At 40.3% G+C, this 23,505-nt stretch overlaps 1 protein-coding gene across 1 annotated transcript in view; it reads right to left on the bottom strand.

Annotated features, from left to right (window-relative positions):
- Tprg1 (tumor protein p63 regulated 1) overlaps positions 1-23,505 on the bottom strand; it is a 137,963-nt gene that overhangs the window by 65,973 nt on the left and 48,485 nt on the right. Inside the window, exon 4 of the mRNA XM_021185635.1 lies at positions 1,545-1,721. Within this exon, the coding sequence (XP_021041294.1) occupies positions 1,545-1,721 (177 nt within the window). The remainder of the gene's footprint in view (positions 1-1,544; positions 1,722-23,505) is intronic.

The following is a 23,505-nucleotide window of genomic DNA, read 5'->3' as shown; positions in this document are numbered from 1 at the left end:
GGAGGGAGGGAGGGAGGGAGGGAGGAAGGAAGGAAGGAAGGAAGGAAGGAAGGAAGGAAGGAAGGAAGGAAGGAAGGAAAGAAGGAAGGAAAATAAAAGAAAACGAATTTCTTTAATCTAGTTGACTGGCACAGTAAAGGTTTCATTACACAAATTGCAGTAAAGGCTATCGTCTTGCATCAGCATTTCCACCTCATCACTGGCATTTGACTCTCTTTGTGAATCAAGATTCACAATTCCTTAACCTAACAAACCCCACCCCTAGAACTCTAGGCTACTGATGTATTTCTACAAAGTCCGACAGGCAAGAGTATTTACAGGAGCACAGTTGGCAAAGGCAAACATAAATATCCATCATGAGAAGTTAGCTAAGGAGGTTTAGACAGTAACACTTGGCTGTAGTAAAAACTGAGACTGATGTTCAGCTGTATCGATTTTAAAGAGACTTGTTGGTATATTCTATCTGTAGACAATTTCTTCTAAAGTGGGAAATGGACTACTGGTGTCCATGTAAAGAATATTAGATACAGGATCTGGAGTAGAAATCAGCAGTCTTAAAAATAAATATTTTGTAACACTTAAATATACCTTAAATGTGTATCATTATTATTCATTGTAATTATTATTAATCCTCCTGTTCTAAAAGTCAATAAACTAAGTTACTTTATGTACCCATGAAAAGAGCAAATTAAGCAGGACTCTTTGATAGGGTAAGCTTTGGGAAAGAAAACCATATGCTTGTTCAAGGTGCTCTCAGTTCTCGGAGCACTAAACGTGTCAAACTTAATACCAGGTACTTAATAGAAAATAAAAATGGTGCCTACCTTCTGTGAGCACACAGTTCTATGAAAACCCCTCAGTGAAGGTGGCCATCCTATGGCTTATATCTATTTTATCTAAAGGGGTTGGAAAATACATGTCTTTCCAAGATCAACACAGCAACTTACCCAGGTTAACCAACACTCCTCCTCTGTAGACCTCAACTGGTCCCTTGTTAATGGTCTGAGACTATTGAGCTCTGGGGAGGAGTTTGAAAGAACTGTAGAGTTAGTGACTATGTTGAGGTCTGTCCATCTGGTTTTACAGAACAACATGAATCACCAACCATATCATATGCTGCCTGCCCTGCCTTACTCTTTGAGCCTATTCTGCCCTAATATACTATTTAACTATCTGCCTGTCTAGGTAACTCCTTCCCAACAGCAAACACTAGCTCCAGTGCTTCTCCAAGGAAAAATTCTCTAATTGTTTGCCATGTGAAGTGAGAAGGAACTTGTCGTTTTATTCTAATAGCTCTCCCTACCTAAATACATTTAGCTATTTACTTAGGTTCTTATTCTAGAGTACCAGTTTGCTTAAAGTCACATCTGCAGTGCTTAACATCAATTAGACGCTAACTCAGTACTTTGATGCGCTTAATGGAAAGATTTCCCTTCCTCTCTGCTTTCTTCCAGCCTATGTTACTCAATTGACCATGTTATTGATTTCCCTGCATCTGTCCCCCTTGCTTCACAGCTTCTTCAAGTCTGAAGCATTATACTCACTTGTCCAGAGACATCCCTGGGAAAGCAAACTTGCCCAGACAGATGCGGCAGATGGCATTCAGGGGAACCTGCTGCACCTGCACACAGCTGAGCATGATGAAGTCGTATTTGCAGATCAAGAGGGTCTTGTCTGTGAGTAGCAGGATCTTCTCTTTCTCATTGTTCCAGTGATCAATCCTGTAGGAGCAAACACAGGGAAGAAGAAATTATTACATAGCCTCTAGAGTACAAGTAACAGTGGAGTGTAAGACATCACGCGCCACAGGAAAAAAGGAGGCTAAGAAATACCTATGCCATTCTTTGCCAGTCTGCCCCAGGTATATGAGAAGAGGGAAGAATAAAAGAAAAGAAAAGAAAACAAACAAAATGAAACAAACAAATAAACAAGAAGGAAATGAATATCTTTTGAGCACAGATTTCAAGATAGTTCCCCAGTAGATAAACTCATTTGAGGAAAACCAAGTCTGTATCATCTTGGCCTCCAATCAATTTGTGCTTCATGTCCTTCCTGCTTGCCAGGAAACTCTCACGGAGCAGTCTTCCTCCAATGGTACTGGCAACTCAGGCTGTACCACAAAGTCCTGTCACTACCAACTAGCTTACACTGATCTCCAGGGACCATTATTAGTTATGTGAAGATGAAAAGAGACTTAAATGCAGACTGCCATAATCTAAGCCCATCTCACCATATCCATCTGGCGAATAGATAGCCAAGAAACAAACAGCAGATGCATGGTAAGTATAGAATGCTTGATTTGCCCCTAAAGAGGGGGCTTTTCAGGGTGCATGTCAAACATTTTGACTGTGAATTAAGAATCCTGAAAGAAAACAGGAAGGAAATAATAACAGTGCTTTATAAGTAAGAAAGAGAAATTTCTGCACATTCTCCATATTCTACAGTTCTTACCTATCCATCTAGTATATGTCAGGTTATAAGATGTTATGACTCATGGGCCTGGAGTAATGGTTTAGCAGTTAAGACCTCTGGTTATTCTTCCAAAGGACCTGGGTTTGATTCCCAGCACCCACATGGTGGCTCACAACCATCTGTGCTTCCAGTTCTATGGGACACTTCACCTTTTTCTAGCCTCTGTGAACACCAGACACATACATGGGGAACATACATGCATGTTAGCCGAATATGCACGTATATAAAAATAAGTTAATTTTAAAAAGCCTTTCTGACTTATTAAAATTGTTTTAGTGTGCGATGTTTTCCTAAAAGACTGAAACACTATTTTGTAATCAATTGATGTCTGAGTTCTGACCACATATAATCAATCTAGTGGTTGTTGTGGGTACCAGGCTCCCAAGCATTGCCTGAACAGTAACCATGGTGGAGTTCATAAAATGTGAACTGAACAGCATTGCTCCCTTTACTTCACTGTATAGCATCCCTTTAACTTAGCATCAAATCCAAGGCTGCTAAGATAAATGACAGATCTCTATATGGTCTGGCCTTTGCCCAGAGTCCTCTTACAGCACAGAGAAAACTCAATGTCCCAGTCATACTTCAAACCCATCCATTTCTTAGGCTGTTTTATGAGCCTGGCCCCTTATTATGCTGTCTCAGAGCACCCTAACCCTTTCTGTTCCCACATATATCTACATACTTTATCTCTTATTTAAAATGTATTATATTTTTATTACATGGTTATAATTACTTATAATTTATTATAATTACAGAATAATATTTGACAGTGAAAGTATAAAATCCAGAGTGAGTCCCACAGTCCTCGTTCCGAATGGCAACATTAACTGTATGGAAGCTTATCAGATTATATAGTCTTTGGGTCTGGCTAAGTTTATTGTCTGAATTTTTTAATCTACATGATTTCTAAGAAGGAATAATACACAAAGTGTTTAGTAGTGGGTTCCATAAAAACACTGGCCATACAGAATAAATACTGATTATAGAAGGTAACATGATTCATGTAAGTATGGGTCATTCCCCCTATGTGCATGAGAAAGTGTGTATGAAAATAAGCAAATAAGTGGATGTCAAACTTGACTTTGGATCTTTTGAGGGAAACGACTATATGTGTGGAAATATTAATTTCTATTACTTAATAACCCTGTATGATTAAAGTTTAAACTTCCTTTGGCTTAAGTAGCTTGTCTCTGAGTGGACACAAACCTTACCTCATTTTTCTGTGGAGAGGAATATGGGAAATGATGCCATTAGGGTTCTAAACTTAGCTTAGGAGTGATGTGGACACAGATCACTAAGGCACTTTGAGTGACTGAATATATATGCCACCTTCTTTGTAGTATAAAGGTGGGTAAGAGAAAGTAAACCATACATCCATGGGAAGAGGAACGGAGAAGGATGCAAGAAGAAAATAGAGGTGAAGAAAATGTAGGGGAAATCAAGGAGGGTTGGGCACAGAAGCTGAGCATCAATGGGCCCACAGCACAATGGCAATGGTAGATTTACAAGAATCAGCTTTCCATGTGCCCACAACCCTCTGAGGGAGGTTATATGCACAATCATTCAATTAGAAAATTAAGTCAGAGTTACAACATGGTTGAAAGAAAGAGCCTTGAACCCAAGAGGTCTCACTGAAGTCTTGGCTCTTGTGTTTCACCCCGCTATACAAGCAACATTCAGCTCCTACTCTACTGAGAGTATAATTCTTGATAGCCAGCTTCACATGTTCTGTCTTAGGAAGATTGAGAGACTGAGATGTCCTATCAGCTCTCTACGTAAACTTCTCTAAATATACTGTATCTATTTAGCAGTATACACGGCTGCCTAATAAACCATACTTGTTTTCAGTCTCAGAAAAAAAAAAGTGGGAAAAAAAAAGAAATAGAAAAAAACCTTCAGCTTTTGCTTGAATGGTTTTACTGAAAATGTCAGCACTCCATAATGAGATTTATTTTAAAAGGTAAAGGATTCTGGGCAAAAGGAGAATTCTTTTTAGGAACACAGCGTGCTCTGCTGTGACATAGACTCTGCATAATTTACATGTCGGGATGTCTGAATTCAAGTAAACACTCAAGCCTATAAATAGCTCAGGCCGCCATCTCCAGCTCCTAGGTGGTGGTGTTTATTTGGACTTGAGTCAGATCTTCACTTCTTGAGGAGTTCCTGTAAACACTGAACCACATAGATCCGATACTAATACTCTTGAAGTTCAGATGGCAATAAGAACAAACACAGTAAAAGGAATAACAGCCATACAAAACTGCGGTTGCTTGGTGAGATTACTAAGGCCTCGGACCTCAATATTCTCTTTTACTCCCCACAATCACCCCTTAGACTGAACACAGTCACTCCTGTTTTAAAGATGTGAAAACTGAAATGGAACACTCAGTATGTTACACACAGCAGGTTCATACGTACAGGGGCTTGAAACGAATATCGAAACATCCAATCAAATCAAGGCTTAGTTTTGGTTCTCTCCCTAGTGACACCTCCCAGACAAAGGACACTTAGTGTGTGTGTGCAAATGTGTTCAAACACCTCTCTGGTGTCCCTACTTGCTACTGCAAGAGTTGTTTTTTCTAGCAAACTTCCCCCAAACTTCCTCTTGCATTGGGCCTTGCCCTGGGAGAGACCTTGCCATCTATCTCTGCAGGCTTTAGTCACTGGAGTTCTTTTTTACATGTAACATTCCACCTTCTATGCCAAAATTCTACCCTTTCACAACAAACTATCTCTAAACCCTTCTCTCCACTGCCGCCATCACCGTCTGCCATCCGTGACACGTAGGCTGTTGTGCCTCGATTGAAGGACCACAGCCGCTTCATGCTTGGCTCTAGTGATCACCTGGGGCCTGCACTTTTGCCAACTTCTTCATCCAGGTTCACCAGGGGCATTCCTGTCCTGAGTTTTACTTTTGGTTCATTTGTAGTTTTGTCTTTTGTGTGTTTATGAATTGCTTGCTTGCTTTTAGAAAATCTTCCACTCACTCTGCTTAAAAAGCTTCAGTAGCTTTTCCTGTGGCTCTTATGGCAAATGACACAACAGGTCAGCCTTAGACTTTTGAGGACACTCTGCCATTATCTCCCAAGTTCTCGGGTTCTAAGCATGTGCCACTATGCCTAGAAAGGGATGCAACATTTTAGCCCTATTTTGCAAGGTCAGGCTCCATCAGCTTCATTCCAGACCCAGTCTTTGTCCTGCATTATTCTTCTCTGATGCCACTGCTGTTTCTCTGTTTGCTTGTTCAGGTTTTAGTTGGGTTTTGCACTTTAAGAGCCTCTGTTCACCTTGACCTTTTATAGACTATGTTTTTGATTGCCTTTGTCTAGGTAATGCCTACAGCCTGGACCTCCACCCCTGCTTGCTGCAGTGAAGCCTGGCCTCTGTGAACATGTCTAATCTTTCTGATATGCACTGACAGAGCCCCACTATTTCCTTTATCCTGGGTGAAATCTTATGGTTGTTTTTATGATTATATAATTTATGTCTCACTCATCTTGTGCAGTATGTTCATGCTGCTCATGCTGTCTGGGGATTCGATCATGATTTTCAACAAATTGAAATATCCCTCCCCCCCATAAAAATAGGACATTAAAAATATCAGTACATTTTGGGGGAATGCTCGTGCCATAATAATGATAAAGAATAAGTATAAAATCGAAGTGCTGCAGGCATCAAAAACTTAACGTTCAGTACTATTCTCAAATGCTGAATTTTCAAAATGATTTTTCTTCTTGAGTGTGCTCTTATTACTGGAACTCTATTTATTTATAAATGTTTTTATGTAGACATATATGTACATATATATATATATATATATGTGTGTGTATTGCATATGTAGAGAAAATGCATATGTGTATGGAATATATGTATATATATATATATATATACACACACACACACATATATATACACACACACATATATATATATACACACACACATATATATATACACACACATATATATATATATATACACACACACATATATACACACACATACATAGAGAGACAGACAGACAGAGAGAAACAGAAAGACAGAAAGAAGGGGCAAAAGAAGACAGAGACAGACAGATAAAGAATATTTATATGTGTCTGGCAAGGACACATGCACATATATGCCCTTGCATGTGGAGTCAAAGTCCAGTGTCCCCAGTTGCTTCTCTAATTTGTTTTTTGAGGCAGGGTCTCTCACTGAAACTGGAGCTCACAGATTGGCTAGAATGACTCTGCAGAATGCATCGGGATTGTTCTGTCTCTTCCTCCTAGTATGAGATTATAGATGTTTGCCACAATGCCCAGTTTTATGTGGGTTCTGGAGATTTAGACTTGGCTTCTCATACATGCATAGCAAACACTGTCATTAGACAGTTGTTTCCCTAGCCACTAAAATAGTTACTTTTAAACTTAGAAAATATTTGCATTTTTCTGATTGATAAGGTTGCTAAACAGTTTTTGTTTTTAAAATTTATTTCTTAGCCATTTTCATTTCCTTTACAGACTTTCTCATCAGGGCTATAGCTCGTTGTTAAATTAGGTAGTTTGCTTTCTTGAATTTTTAAGATCTTTGTGTACTCTGGCTATTAACCTGTGCTGGATGTACAACTGACAAAGATTCCTCCCACTCTGTGGACTTGTTTACTTAATTGATTTGTTTCCTTGGCAGTGCAAAAGTTCTTTTTTGCTTTAGGTGAACTTGGGGCATGATTTCTGAGCAAAAGGTGTCCTGGTTTGAGATTTCATCTCATGCCATCTAGACTACATAAAACTAGAGGGGAAAACTGATGAGAAATTTCAAGCAGGTGCAGCCATTGGGGAAACTGATAAGATGACTTCTCAAAAAGATAAAAGTAGGCCTATCATATGATCCAGCTATGCCACTCCTGGCATATACCCAAAGGACTCAATATCCTCTTCTGCAGACACTTGCTTGGCCATGTACATTGCAGCTGCATTCCCAATAGCAAGGAAATGGAAGCAGCCTAGATGTTCATCAATCAATGGATGGATAATGACAATGTGGTACATATGTACAATGGAATTCTATTTACCTATTGAGAAATTAAAATTTTAGGTAAAGGGAAAGAATTCCAAAACATTATACTGAGTGGGGTAACCCAGACCCAGGAAGACAAACACTACATGTTCTTTCTTATATGTGAATCCTGGTTCTGGATTTGGGGTCTGAGCACATAACCTGGACCAACAATAGAAGCCAGGAGAGAAGAACAGGATTACTGGGGGTGAGGAAATCTAGGGAAAGGGATAGAAGGACTCAGGTGCTATGAATGGGGAGTGGGAAAACTGGAGGAGGTCTTAACTGGAGAGGAGGGATGGAGGGAGGCTAACACAGAGGATGGAGAGGATGGATGGAGGCTAACAGGATGGAGAGGAAGGAGGGAGGCTAACACAGAAGACCTGCATGGACCTCACTAGGTGAGACCCAATATAAAGGGATAAAAGTCACAGAATGGATGCTGAGGGAGGAAGAAGATCTTAATCCTAAGAAGTTAGCTTAAACACAACCACATACAGACAGCATTAATAGGCTTCCTTCATCCCTGCCCGCACTGCACACACACACACACACACACACACACATCTGATCAGTTCATTAATTTGAGAGGGAAGGATTGGAGGGACATGTAAGGAGTTGGCGGGGGCCTGGAAATGATGTAAATATGGTGTGGTCATTTATAAAATCCTCAAATAATTTTAAAATAAAATAAAAATTAAGGCAATTGAATTAATGAGCTAGAGAGACAGCTCAATGGTTAAGAACACTGGTTACTCTTCCAAGGTACCAGGGCTCAGTTCCCAGTAACCGTATGGCAGCTCACACCTGTCTTTAACTCCAATTCGGGGGGATCTGACACCCTCAGAAAGATACACATGCAGGCAAAACATCAATGTATATTAATGACTAATAAATGTTGAATTCAAAGATAGAAAATACAAACTATCCTTCGAGTTCCCAGTTGATATGCTGCCTGTTGCATGGACCCTTGCCCCCAAGTGGATGTCATTTCTTCACAAACACTGTCTTCACTACCTCTCCTATGGCCGTAGTCACAATTGTCTCTGGTTGACAGTGTATTTATATGCTGATCCAATTGCTCACCTTGTGTATTGAGTAGTCTTTCCTCTATTGCAGAATCAATACCTCATTTATTCCTGGGTCTCTGTACTGAACCCAGCAAGGTCTCAACAAACACAAACAACAGAAACACGTGACCTATCTCCCTTTGACACGTAACCCTCCCAGGGCATTACTTCCTGTTTGCTACTGTTCCTCAGCACCAGTATCCCCTTCATCTCTGGCTGGTTGAAAGGATCCTCCAGGACCAGATTAAGAGACCATCTGAGAACTCCAGCTCCAGCTTCCCGAGATGAAGAGATTCACCAGCAGAGGGCAACAGCGAACTAGCAATGACAGGCCATACTAATCCTGCAAGTTTCCAGGGCGGTTATCCAGTGACTCAGGTCATCCCAGGTACCCCTCCTGCAGCCCAGACCTGTGCCCAGTGATACTTCAGTCTCTGATTTGGTCTTTTGAGACTAGGAAATCAATTTGTTGTTTGTAAATGATCTTCTGAAGAAGACTTTCTTCTAATGATCTCTCTCTTTTTCTCTCTCTCCCTCCCTGTATGTATGTATGTATGTATGTGTGTGTGTATGTATGTGTGTGAATATATGTATATGTGCACACGTGTGCATATGTATACAGAGAAAGATATGGGGTATATCTATAACTTAATACAGGCATTTCTCTATGTACCCTGTTGCTTAATAAAGTTATTATCTGTGATCTACAAGTCAAATCAAGTATGCCGCCCAAGCCCTTGAAGAGAAGAGGAAGAAGACAGCATCCTGGCTAGCCCAGAGTCAGCAACCTAGGGAGGAAACACTGCATCATTCATTCCTCACACATTCCTTGAGCATCCACTAGGCTCTAGAGCCCGAAGAGCATCCAATTTGGGTTTGCTGTTCAAACACAAACAGGTGAAAACTACATGGCATTGTAGCAAAGCATCTGCATCCTGAGTTAAGTGGAGTCTTGCGAAATGTTTAGCTAAATCACCCACATACATTTCTTTCAGTCATTTGGTTAGTTTTTCCCTAAGCCACTCCAGTTTGTTTAAAATGGGAGACCCTCAAAGGAAACACGGTTTCTAATAAAAATCCAATACCACAAACCTTCCCTGTTCCCAGGTCTCTAAACCTGGCTGCTTGAGATTCCCCCTGTGTTTCTCCACTACCCTGTGCCATCAGTCACACACTGGGCTCTGGGCTCCTCATGAGGAATCCTGAGAAGATCTTCCTGCCCCAACACACACAGCTCTGTACTATGAGAAGGAACACATACAAGGAAGAACAGCATGGCGCCCAGTGGTATGATGTGACCAGAGAAAGGTAACTCAGAGCCACAGGGGTAAACTGTGGTCTAACGATTCCTTACCCACTGCCCACAGGGCTAAGGAAAAGAGTGCCTGGCACCTCTTCTATGCTCTGGCAGACACTTCTCCTAACACGTGTCATTTTCTATAGTCTGGTAAGAACCCTAGTGCTGGGAAATCTCAAGCTGTAAAATCTGGATGACATTTTCTAAGGTGAAAAGAAGAAAAACTTAGGAGAATTTATTTCCTGAGTGTTTTTGTTTTTAATATGCACCTAACATTGAGCAGGTGGAGTATGCCCACAAGAAACAGATAGGAAGGGAATGGAACATAGCACAGTTAATACATTGCTCCCTTTGCAAGCACAAAGACCTAAGTTCAAGTCCCAAAACCCAGAACAAATGCTTTGTGTGCTGACATGTGCTTGTAATCCCAGCACTAGGGTAAAGACAGGCAGATCTGTGGGGCTCTGATAGTCCATTGAACAGCCCGCCAGAGAGAATCCCTGTCTAAAAAAAAAAATCAATGAAGATGGACAGCACCTGAGGGACAAGTCTAGGCTTGACAGTCCACACACACACACACACACACACACACACACACACACACACACACACACAGGAAACACCTAGAAACATAAACAAATACCATATCAGATGCTACAATAATCTTCACCAGACAACGCTCACAAATAAAGATAAGTAAACTGAGGCACGATAAACTGTTTGGTGTTGCCTGTTCAAATCAACCCCTATGTCAAAGCCTTGGTCCCCTTGGTAATGGCATTAAGAGGTGGAACCTCAAGAGATGGTTAGTTTTACATGAGGGCTTAAGAGGAGAGCTTCGTCAGTAGGGTGCACACAGTCAGGAAGAGAAGACACTGGCTTCCTTGTTCAGCTCAAGCACACAACTAGAAGCAACTTTCATGGACCAGAAACAAGGCTCTTAATGAGAAGCAAGTTAACTCAGTCAGCTGGCAGGATCTTAGACTTTGAGCCTCTGGAGCTAAGGGAAAACAATGTCTGCTGTATCCCCCATCCCCCATTCATCCAAGATGCGTGCAATGCATTATTGAGCTTGCCATATTACCATACCACCATCCATGGGTAAAGACGTTAAATCTCCCCCTTTAGTCAGTAATGATTATTGAGTGCCAGTGTAGGTCTATATATAGATGCTCCTCTGTATTGGACTAAGAAGGTCTCTACCATGCACCCTGCTCTCTATAAAGTATATAATCTAATGAGAGGAAGATACAAGAAGTCTAAATGTCATGTAGAGTTGTAAATGACATGTAGATTTATACAACGGGCAACTGACATCCAGTAAACAGTTAACATTCACTTGATGTTTCATTGTAATAAGTTTTTCTCTATGTGCTTCATGTGGACTACATCCTTTAGACTTTAGACAGCTCTGCGAGGAAGGCCATGATACCATCCCCATCACAGGTGAGGAACCAAAGTACCTGGCTCAGAGTCACACAGTGAAAGACTGTGGATTCAGACTCAGTCTACCTCAAGAAGCAGTGCTTCAAGAAATTGCTTGCTTGCTTGCTTGCTTGCTTGCTTGATTGATTGATTAATTGATTGCTTGATTGTGTGTATGTGTGTGCACATAGCACAGCACATGTGTGGATGTCAGCAGACAATTTATAGGCTTCATTTTTGTCTTCCATGTGGGGTCCTGGGATCAAATTTAGCTTGAGAGCCATAAGTGATGTTTAATTTTACCTGCTGAGCCATCTCACCCACCCCAGCCAATGGTACTAATTAACCACTCTACCAAAGAAAGAAACTTAAAGCCACCTAGGAAGGGAAGGCTTTTACGTGAATTGTGTTTGAGGGATGCCTTGAGAGATGATCCAGAGACACAGCTAGTTACACATTTATTAACTTTGGAGAGAGCAAAAAGCATGACCCTCCCCCCAATACAGAGTTTGTTACAGTATGACCTGCAGGATGAGATGTGTTACATATGAGATTATCAAGATCACGGAGGTGAAATCACTCAGAGAAGTTAGTTAGCTGGAATTCACAAAAAGTCTGATCCAAGAGCATGGAGACAGGGCCTAGGCATTCACTACCTTTAAAGGGGGAGCCACATGCAGGAGGAGGATTTGTGGTGTGGAGATGAACTTAGCATTTCCAGGGCCTGCTTGAGGAACAGGAGTCAGATCTAAAAACACTCAGCCCTCCTGGTAGCTGCTCTTTGAACTGAGTCCTGAAGAGTTTTTTTTTAGGTGGCATGGAAAGATTTCTGCATTTCCATAACCTTTTATGTTGGAATACATCTGAGAATTTCCAGGTATTTCTTGTCCAACCTAGAGAATTAATTAGTCCCTTACTGTCCTAAGTCAGGAAAACCAAGATGAAAGAACACTACTGCTTCATGTCACAGACCCAGCCTAGTCTGGAGCAGAGAAACTGGCTTATAAATGTCTATTTCTTTTCTCATGTCCCTTCACTAAAGACAATCTGTATGCATGTAGAAACTTTATCAAGACTCTTAGGACCTTGGACTGTAGCGACAAATCCATCTTCAAGAGCTAGATTCTTCAGGAGGAGTCATCTCTCTGCGACACAGGCCAGGAGTGAAAGATGCAGCTCTGCCATGTGCCTGCCAGCTGTTCAGATCATACCAAAGTCACTCTTGCTTTCGGAGACTCAACCTCCAAGTCTCCACATGAAGACAACGCTACCATATTACCTAAGAGCTGTATAAGGATGTTGTGAGGATAAGGAATGCTCTATACACAGAACATAATGAAACACAAAGCATACATGAATTACTTAATTATAATTGGCTAGTAATGCAATCACAGCATGAGAGACAATTTCCCAATCCCTAGAAAATTGTTGAAATATGTACTAAATTAATTAATGATTGATTACGTCATATTCACTTGAAGAGGATATCTCAGTCCTATCGATCTTTTCCAGATATACAAAATGCCCTGTTAAAGATGGACACTGGGGGCTACTCTGAAAGGTAAGGAGTTCTGCAGCTGGAACACAGTACAAGGGGCAATGGAAGCAATTGTGTGCATCCATGTAGACAGCCTGAGCGGACCAGCCAACAGCAGTCTCTGGCATGAGCACAACTCAGAAGGCACAAGGCAGCCAGCAGTTCAGGATTATGGCTCAAAGGAGAATTTGATTTTTACCAACTTGCAATTGAACTTCCTACATGAAATAAAGAATCTCTTTTAAGAAGCAGTACCAGTAAACTAGGTCAGAAGTAATTGTTATCCTTACCCATCACCAAATGCATGTGCACCCAGCTAAGGGCTTTAGAATGGCAGTGGTAGACCAATTGCACACTTATGCCTCCTGTATTTACATTCCAGAAAGAGACACAGATAGATGAGGTTGCAGAGTTCTGGCAAAGGGGTTTGGTGAGGGACTCGGGCCATGGCTAAGCAGTATGATGGACTGGCTGTGTTTGTAAAAGACCTGAGTTCCCTTTTCAGCATTCATGTGATGGCTCACAACTCAAGTTCTGGGGGCCATGACAAACTGGTCTTCATGGGCACCAGGAACACATTCAGTCCACATACAGACATGAAGGCAAGAACATTCATATGCATAAAATAAAAATACATTTTAAAGCAGCATCTGGAGAATATCTGTGGTGATGACATTCAATGGACAGAGTCTGCAAAGTCCTTGAGATGTATTTCAGAAAGAGCCATATAGGACACAAAGAATGTCCTATGGGAGAGAATGTAAGCATGGACCAGATCACAAGCACATACAGAAGTGACCACAATTTCTTTGAAACTTACTGCTTTTCACATTACATCCCTATAATATCGTACTTTACAGATGCAGGAGCCATGCCACAATAATGTGACAGGGACCGATCAAGAAGTGACCAAGGCAACAGCATGTTCATTAGTTCTGATATACCAGTCAGTGTATAGGCCAACGAGTTATTTTTCCTTTTATGTTTCCTACACTGTGCGACAATTTTTCTCTCCCCAAAATGCTACCATCAAGAAGACAGCACTTTAATAGCTACACAAAAGAAAGGGATCGGGAAACGCCCTACTCTTTACTTTCCCCCACAAAACTAATGAATAGATGTTAAATCACTCAAGCCATCTACTGCACACCAGGAGCTCGTGAGAGGTCCAACCCCTGGAGCATCCTCTCCTCCCCTAAATTCTCTTTAAGGAATTCACTTGAGCAGAAGCCAAGAACTCAACCCCATGGTGAGGAGCTAGAAGGAGGATAGAACAGAAGCAGAGAACAGAAGAACTGCATGCATCTCTCATCCTTCACTGTTTTCTATTTATTGAGAGGCAAAACAAAGATGTGCTTGTTGTGGTCTATTAATTATGGCTCTCTGGGTACAGAAAGCACAGTCCAAACTAGTCAAACCCAGGAGGAGGGTAGATGCTATAAAAATACATGGGGAATCCCACTGAAATCCAAGAACAGCACCAATCACAGATAAGTTTTATGGGAGCCAGAAATCCACAAGGAGCTAGAGGCAGAGAGATGTACTCCTTTTTTTTTTTCATTATAATACTTTTTTATTAGATATTTTCTTCATTTACATTTCAAATGCTGTCCCCAAAGCCCTCCTATCCCCTCCTCCCACCCTTCTCCCCAACCCACCTACTCCCACTTCCTGGTAGAAGTAGTCTCTGTCAAAACTTCAGTGCCTCATACACTGGTCTGTTTCCTTTTGACTGAAATGGTCCCAGTGTTTGTGGTCACTTTCTATTTTTCTATAGTTCTGCCGTGCCTCAAAATTATCAGTTCCGTCCTACGCAGATCTGAACCTCTCACCCTCAGTTCCTCAAGAGAGAGAATTCTGTTCCATACAGATTAGCTAACTCACATGAATTGTCCCTTTGGTTCCCAGGCAGGGATTAGGCTCTGAGTCTAACCAGATGTGGCCACGAGCTGAAGTTCCAAAATGAAAACCACAGGACTTGAGGGACCAAATTTGAGAGTTCTTACACAGTTTTTCTGCTTTTTTTGTGAATCTAAGGCAAAGCATCAACTTTAGTAATTTTAAAAATCCTAGTTAACACGGTGTGGTGGTGCATCCCTTTAATCTCAGCACTCAGAAGGCAGAGGCAGACAACTCCTATGAGTTCTGGGCCAACCTGGTCTACAAAGAGTTCCAGGATATCCAGGGCTACACAGAAAATCTTTGTCTCAAAAAAAACAAATAAACAATAAATCCTCAGTCATTCTAATAGGAACTAGGAAGTTCCCTCCCTTTTGTCCACATTAGAGAAACAGTTCATGTTTCTACTTGCCTTTCTCTTATATTTTGGTACCTGGCTTACTGTCAATTGTTGTTTTACTATTGCCTACCTCCTTTCTTCCTCTATCTGCAGAGGAGGAGGATCACAAACCCAAGAGAAGACTGGGTTTCCCAATAGAAAAGAAGAGTGGAAACATGGAAAACAAATCAAGAAGACATTATCTACCCCAACAGGCGTGCCCATGACAGTATGAGAAGGTGAGAAATTTGAGAAAGCAAGGCATCGACTAGCTGCAAAAACATAGACCTTCTCAGTAACTGAATCCAAGGCACTGACATGGCTAAAGTGCCAGAGAAGGAATTCAGAAGCCCAATTTTTAAGATTTTCAGTAGCATTCAGAGTATTCAAATGGATGCAGAAAGGAAGTTCATTTAGAAGGTGGGAAAGAGAATGTCCTTGAAAAGGTACAGGACTCTTCAGTTCTATACTACATCCACGGTATCTACTTAGTTTATGTATGTATTTATTCTTAGTCTTTGAGAATTTATACATGTATACAATAAAACAGGTTCATATCTACTCTCCTTTTCTCCATTTCAGCTTCCTCTGGATCACACACACACACACACACACACACACACACACACACACATACACATTTTCCAACTTCGTATCCTGTGTTTCTGTTTTTTAATACCACCATGTCCATTTACTGCTGCCCATATGTGTATGAGTATGAAGCCATCTATCAAAGCACAGACCACCTAGTGGCCACATCCCCAAAGAATGATTCTCCTTCTTCTATCTCTTACCATCTGCCAATAGGTCTTCAGTCAGGAGTGGGGCCTTATGAATTCTTCTATAATGTGTGCTCTAATTTGGGCTGGTTTAATCTTGTACATGTCTTGTGGATATCATCACAGATATGGTTTCATGTGTGCAATGGCCATGTTATGCCCAGAAGACAGTATTTCCAAGCTCTTTCCCATCCTCTGGTATTTACATCATTTTTATCCCCTTTCCCCTGATGTCCCCTAAGTCGTGTGTGTGTGTGTGTGTGTGTGTGTGTGTGTGTGTGTATTGGTAAGAAGGTAGTTGATATAGATGTTCCATACACAACTGAGCACACACAAGAATTTATTCTTAGCACAACTGGAGAAGCAGAAATCAGCAGCCTAGTCATCAAGTTGTTGACTGGTAAAAGATAGTGCCTCAAAGGTGTATGTGCATGCACATGCACACACACACCCAACACACACACACACACACACGCACACACACACCCAACACACACACACACACACACTGAAAGCAACTGAAGTTTGTTTTGTTGTTTTAAAAAACACCTTGAAATGTTGAAGATGAGAGGCATAGTAAATTAGATATGAAGAAAATAGTGAAAATAAACATCAAGACTAGACATCAAGAATAGGAGAAAGAATATTAGTAACCTCCGTGAAAAGGAACAGGACTCTTCAGTTCTATACTACATCCATGGTATCTACTTAATTTATATATGTATTTATTCTTAGTCTTTGAGAATTTATACATGTATACAATAAAACAGGTTCATATCTACTGTCCTTTTCTCCATTCCAGCTTCCTCAAAGCAAGCATTACATTCAGGCAAAAACAACAAACAAAAATAGGGCAGTAGTGACACATGTCTTTAACCCCAGCACTTGGGAAGCAGACACAAGTGGAGCTCTGTGAGTTCCAAGCCAGCCTGGTCTACAGAGTGATTTCCGGGACAGCCCTGTCTCAAAAATCCTATACCAAACCAAACAAAACAAGAAATAACGAACAATCAAGCATGGTAACCACACCACGCTAGAAGTGGTAAGACCTGGGATAATGAAGTTAATAAAGATGGTAGACCAAAATTGCAACCGTCAACTTTATTCAGAGCCTCAGTTTATACTCTGAGGGTCAAGAAATGTCACATGAGTAAAGGTCTCATGAGTTCAAGTTGGATACAATCCCAAGGACAAGCCACATGTTCTTCCATAGAGGAATAAAAGGATCAACATTTAATTGAATACCAGTAGCAAGCAGTAATGAGCATTCTGAAGTGAACTCTCCCCAATTCACTACACCTGGGAGAAACATGAAAACACATTAAAAATTCCTAGAATTAAGTGAAAAAGAAAACAAAATTTGTCAGAATCTTTTGATATGGGTAAAGTAATCCTAAGAGGGAACTCTGTGTTTAAGTGTTTACATTTAAAAAAAATCAGAAAATATTTTAATGATATACTTCCATGTCTTCAATAACAAAAACAAGACAAATTCCAAATGTCTTGATGAACAAGAATACATAATAAAGATCAGAGTGTAATTAATGAAATGGAGATTGAAAGAACAGTTCAAAGAATCAAGAAAACACAGCTTGTTCTTCAAAAGGGTAAAAGATATTGATATCCGGGAGAGTTAACTCACACCTTTGATTCCAGCTCTCTGGAAGCAGAGGCAGGCAGATCGCCGAGTTCAAAATCACCCTGGCCTATATAGCAGGCTCAGTCTGCCATGGTTACATAGTTAGACAGTATCAAAAAACAAACAAAAAAGATATATCCACAAATAGTTCCCCAAACTAACCAACGGAAAGAAAGAAGGCCCAAATTAATGAAATTAAAATGAAGATGGCTTCATTAAAACAGACTCCAGTGAAATTTGAGGATTATGGTTTTGATAATCAGGGTTCTGTATGAGAACAGAATTTACAGAATGAATACACACACACACACACACACACACACACACACTGAGAGAGAGAGAGAGAGAGAGAGAGAGAGAGAGAGAGAGAGAGAGAGAGAGAGAGAGATTTATTTGAATGGCCTATAGCCTGTGTGATCAGCTAGTCCAACAATGGCTGTTTGCCAAAGAAGGTCTAAGAATCCAGGCTACAGTCCTGGAGGTCTCAGCCATCGTTAGGATGTGCTGGAATCATGAAGAATTAAGCTCTAACATCAGTGAAGGGAGTGGACTTGCAATCAAGAGTGAGAACAAACAGGTAGTGAAGCAAAGGCTTCCCTCCTCCGTGTCATTTGCATAGGGGCCAGGTATGACCTAGATTAAGGGTGGGCCTTCCTACTTCAAATGATTTAATTTTTAAAAAAAATGCCTCACAGGTATACTCAAACACTTGGGTTTTAGTTAATCTATATGTAGTCAAGTTGACAAGCAAGAATAGCCATTTATGTCCCGGAAAATTTATATTCCAATAAATTGGAAAATCAGGGAGAAACTGAAAAATTGCTAGACCTATGATATAACTAAATTAAACCTTGTGGATATGAACAACTTAAAGAGCTCTCTCTAGCCGGGCGTGGTGGTGCACGCCTTTTATCCCAGCACTTGGGAGGCAGAGGCAGACGGATTTCTGAGTTCAAGGCCATCCTGGTCTACAAAGTGAGTTCCAGGACAGCTAGGACTATACAGAGAAACCCTGTCTCGAAAAACAAAAACAAAAACAAAAACAAAAACAAAAACAAACAAACAAAAAACAACAAAAAAAAGAGCTCCCTCTATACCCAGCAATGAGACTAAATCAGTAATAAGAACAGAAATAAAGATGCTCCCAGGACATAAAATTCCAAAACCAAGTGAATTCACTGCTGAATTCTATCAGCCAGTGTTCCTCAAACTATCCCATGAAATAGAAAGGGGTAGAAAACTAGCCAAAAATTCTATACCAAAACTAGATAAGAACAAAAGTAATACTATAGACCAATTTCCCTGATGCACATAGATACAAAACTTATTAATTAAAATAATTCCAGGCCAAATTAAATCGGTTGAGAAGACTATACAGTATAATTTGTTAGTTTTTTTTTAAAATGTTAGAATGATTAAACATACATAAACCAATTAAGATAATACATAGACTCAGAGGCAGAAATCACATGACCATCTCAATAAACGTACAGAAGGCCTTTGACAAAGCTTGACATCGCCTGGTTAATTTCCATTGGCACTTTGTGGTTTTCACCATGAAAGTCCCATGGGTAACAGCTTCTGGTTTGCATGATTATCCTATAATACTGGTTCAGTTGTCACTTCTCTACTACTAGCTGTGGGTACCCTCAGCACCGATTTACACATGGTGATCTTGTGTCTTCAAACATGGACAGTCTATCATATGCAGAGAAGGAATTCCAGATGAGGTTATGAGGGTTCAAGATGGTATGGCCATAGACAAATAAGACTTTCTAATCAGTGCTCTAGCTGTGTCTTTGATTTTACTTGCCTTGCTTGGATAGCTTAGTCTTCTAGTACTTTGCAGAATGGCAGTAGAGAAAACAGACACCTCCCTTTTCTGCTTCCCAGTCTTAGGCTCAGTTTTGTTCTCAGTAGCATGATAATACTTCTAGGACTTAAACAGGTATTCTCCATCTCACAGGGGAAATCGCCACACTAACACTCTGAAAGTCCTTCTGTTCTTCAGGAATGACTGCTTAGTTTTTCTTCAAGGCTTGTTCTGGACCACTTGCAATGGTCATGTGGTCCTTCTCCTTTAGATGGTTCACATGTTCCAGTACACAGTCCAAGATTTTTTCAGCACCAACCCTTCCCTGCATCCATGGACAAAACCCATTTAATCAGGAGATATAACTGTCTTTATATATTGCTGAGTTCAATTTGTTATTTTCTCACGAATTTTTGCATAGGTATTTGGTGAGAAATATGGTTTCTCTCCTTATTGTTATTATCTTTGTCAGGTTTGGGGACGTTGTTTCAGGTTTGCTTTAAAAAATGCTTGGAAGGTGTTTCCTTCTCATATTTTCTGGGAATATAACTTCGTTTTCATCTTTTAGTGTGAACAATTAATAGAATTCTCTGGTGAAGACATCTGGACCTAGACATTTCTTATGGAATAGGTTTCCTAAAAAATTAAATTTCTTAATGAGTATAGGATTACCCAAAGTTACATTTGTGTTCATTTAGCATTTGTGTGGTGTGTGTGTGTGTGTGTGTGTGTGTGTGTGTTTAAAGCTAGAAATATAAGTTCTTAAACTTTCATGATAGAGCAGTAAGCTGGGATTCCTTGCCTTTTCCTTTGATGTTTGTAAGCCCTGTAATGGCACACCACCATGCCCTGACCCCTTCCACCTGTCTTCCCCCTCCCCCCACCCTCTTCAGTGATGAAGTTGGTGGTAACTGCATAGTACCTATTTTATTTGTCATTTTAGGAGAAGTTATCAGTTTGAGGGATCCTTCCAGAAACCCTACCTTTGGTTTCCTTAATTCTACTTTTTTAAAAAATTGATTTCAGCTGCGGTCTCCATTGTTTCCTTTGGCATTTGCTCTTCTTCCTTGTAGATTTCTTTGATTTTGGAAGCTTATTTCACTTTTCCTTTTGTTCCTCAAGTACCCCTGTGGTAGTTTCACATCATCCCACACCTAAGGTTCACACTGTTTCCCATCAGTGCACTGCATTGGTGACTCCAAAGAACATTAGTTAGTTTCCAATAACTGAAATACTGTACTGGACACCTTTCTGATCTTGGTTTCTCCTCTAAGTAGATTTTACTTCTTTTGAATTAGGTCAAATACCTTTTGTGGCTAAAGATTTGGTGTACCAGAGAATGTGCTGTGTGTATTCTTGAAAAGTATGTGTCTTCTTCTAACAGATTGAGTGATCTATAAAGTGTTGATTAAGTTCTGATCACTATTGGTTGTCATGTGGTTCTAAATCTTTCCAGTTTTCTGTACAATTGTATCATCTGTTGAGATTTCCAACTGTACTGCTGGATCTGTCTCTGCTTTCAGTTCTACCAATTTCTACTTCACACATTCTCAATTCTGCTGTTTGCTGCACATACATTTAGATAGATATGTCTTCTTAGTGGATTAGATATATTCACCACTCATGATAACCCTCTTTGCCTCATCATTTTCTTTACTTAGAATTCCAAGTTTTAATGTATCTAACTATATCTATATAATATGTATAAAAACAAACTAAATCATACACACACACACACAATCTTGGAAGATCAGGTTACATTTACTGAATAGACCACTGGGAGCACAGGCTTCTTTTATTGTATTACATTGTGCTGTGTTGTATTTTATTGTATTGTGTTGTATTCTTGTTTGCTTGTTTGCTTTTTAACATTGCTTTCTCTTCCTTCACTCACTCTGTCTTTTCTATGACAGGACATTTGCAACAACTGATGGAGCCAGTGAAATGCAGATAGCTCTTCCAGAACACTACTTGTGAATCAGGCAGTATTTTGACACAGAAGAAGCAATTATACTTATAAAAATAACAATTGTGATATCTCATAAGTATTAACAACTTCAATATTAAGATTGAAATGACACAACAATTACTCTTCCTTAATATCTCTTAATATCAATGGACTCAACTCCCCAATAAAAAGACATAGACTAAGAGACTGGCTACACAAACAGGACCCAACATTTTGCTGCTTACAGGAAACCCATCTCAGGGAAAAAGACAGACACTACCTCAGAATGAAAGGCTNGAAAACAATTTTCCAAGCAAATGGTCTGAAGAAACAAGCTGGAGTAGCCATTTTAATATCGAATAAAATCGATTTCCAACCCAAAGTTATCAAAAAAGACAAGGAGGGACACTTCATACTCATCAAAGGTAAAATCCTCCAAGAGGAACTATAAATCCTGAATATCTATGCTCCAAATGCAAGGGCAGCCACATTCATTAAAGACACTTTAGTAAAGCTCAAAGCACACATTGCACCTCATACAATAATAGTGGGAGACTTCAACACACCACTTTCATCAATGGACAGATCATGGAAACAGAAATTAAACAGGGACACAGTGAAACTAACAGAAGTTATGAAACAAAAATAGCCCAAAACTTAGGATACCCAAGATATAAGATACAATTTGCTAAACGCATGAAACTCAAGAAGAATAAAGACAAAAGTGTGGACACTGTGCCCCTTCTTAGAATTGGGAACAAAACACCCATGGAAGGAGTTACAGAGACACAGTTTGGAGCTGAGACGAAAGGATGGACCATCTAGAGACTGCCATATCCAGGGATCCATCCCATAATCAGCCTCCAAACGCTGACACCATTGCATACACTAGCAAGATTTTGCTGAAAGGACCCAGATATAGCTGTCTCTTGTGATACTATGCCAGGGCCTGGCAAACACAGAAGTGGATGCTCACAGTCAGCTATTGGATGGATCACAGGGCCCCCAGTGGAGGAGCTAGAGAAAGTAACAAAGGGATCTGCAACCCTATAGGTGGAATAACAATATGAACTACCCAGTACCCCCCAGAGCTCGTGTCTCTACCTGCATATGTAGCAGAAGATGGCCTAGTGGGCCATCAGTGGAAAAGAGGCCCATTGGACTTGCAAACTTTATCTGCCTCAGTACAGGGGAATGCCAGGGCCAAGAAGTGGGAGTGGGTGGGGGATTTTGGGATAGGATTGGAAATGTAAATGAAATAAATACCTAATTATAAAAAAGATTGAAATGTACATTTTTTTAAAGGAAACTTGTGTTGGATAGTTTTCTAAATAATCAAAATTGAGTTTAAATAACTTAATTATTGGGCTATTATTTGCAGAGCTAAATGTCTTCCTAGTAATGCCAATACCCTATTTGATAACATTTGGGATAAAAATATCTGTAAAGGTCATGAATGAAAGAAACATACTAACAAACTATACATCAAAAGGCTCTGAATAATGATGTTCTAATTTCATTATAAATAATTATCACAACCTGTGTTAAGGTGCCAAGGAGAGGTCACAGAACACTTCGTGTGAAGGGAAGTATAAGTGGCTTTCCTAAGCAGGTAAGAGGTGACTTAACTCAACCTTGCCTCAAGGAAATGGGGAGGGGACAGCTAGAGAGTGGGGACAGGCAAGGCTCTTGCAATCCTGGGAGCACACATCCTGTGTGCAGGGTGGAAGTGGCTTGTGGCTAGCCAGTGTGTACCTCCATAAGAGAAGCTAATTCACCTGCTTAGACAAGTCTTCAGAACTCTTTTGTCCTCTGCTTTCTTCCTACTTTTCCAGCTCCTCAGGCTCTCTCAGTATTGTGCAGACTAACCTACACATGGAGTTGATCATGATTTCCAGAGCCTGCCTCTCTTCTTCACCCATGTTCTCTCCAGGAGCTGGAAGAGTGCTGCTCTATTTCCAGCCGTGCTCTTTTTGACTCTTTGCTCTTTCTTTAATCTTACCCATTCCCTTCACTGTAAGCAGTGATCTCCAGTGAATTGTCATAGAATCATGTGTGGGACAGATACTAGTGTGTGTCATATTTCGGTGTGACCTCATTATCTGTCCTTCTTTCTCATAAGACTGAGGGCACTCAAAACTTAGGATACCCAAGATATAAGATACAGTTTTCTAAACACATGAAACTCAAGAAGAATGAAGACTGAA

The sequence above is a fragment of the Mus caroli genome, chromosome 16, assembly GCF_900094665.2.
Source record: "Mus caroli chromosome 16, CAROLI_EIJ_v1.1, whole genome shotgun sequence".
In the NCBI taxonomy this organism is placed as follows: domain Eukaryota; kingdom Metazoa; phylum Chordata; class Mammalia; order Rodentia; family Muridae; genus Mus; species Mus caroli.
Note: the sequence above shows the minus strand (reverse complement) of the source record. Positions and strands in the feature narration are given on the sequence as shown.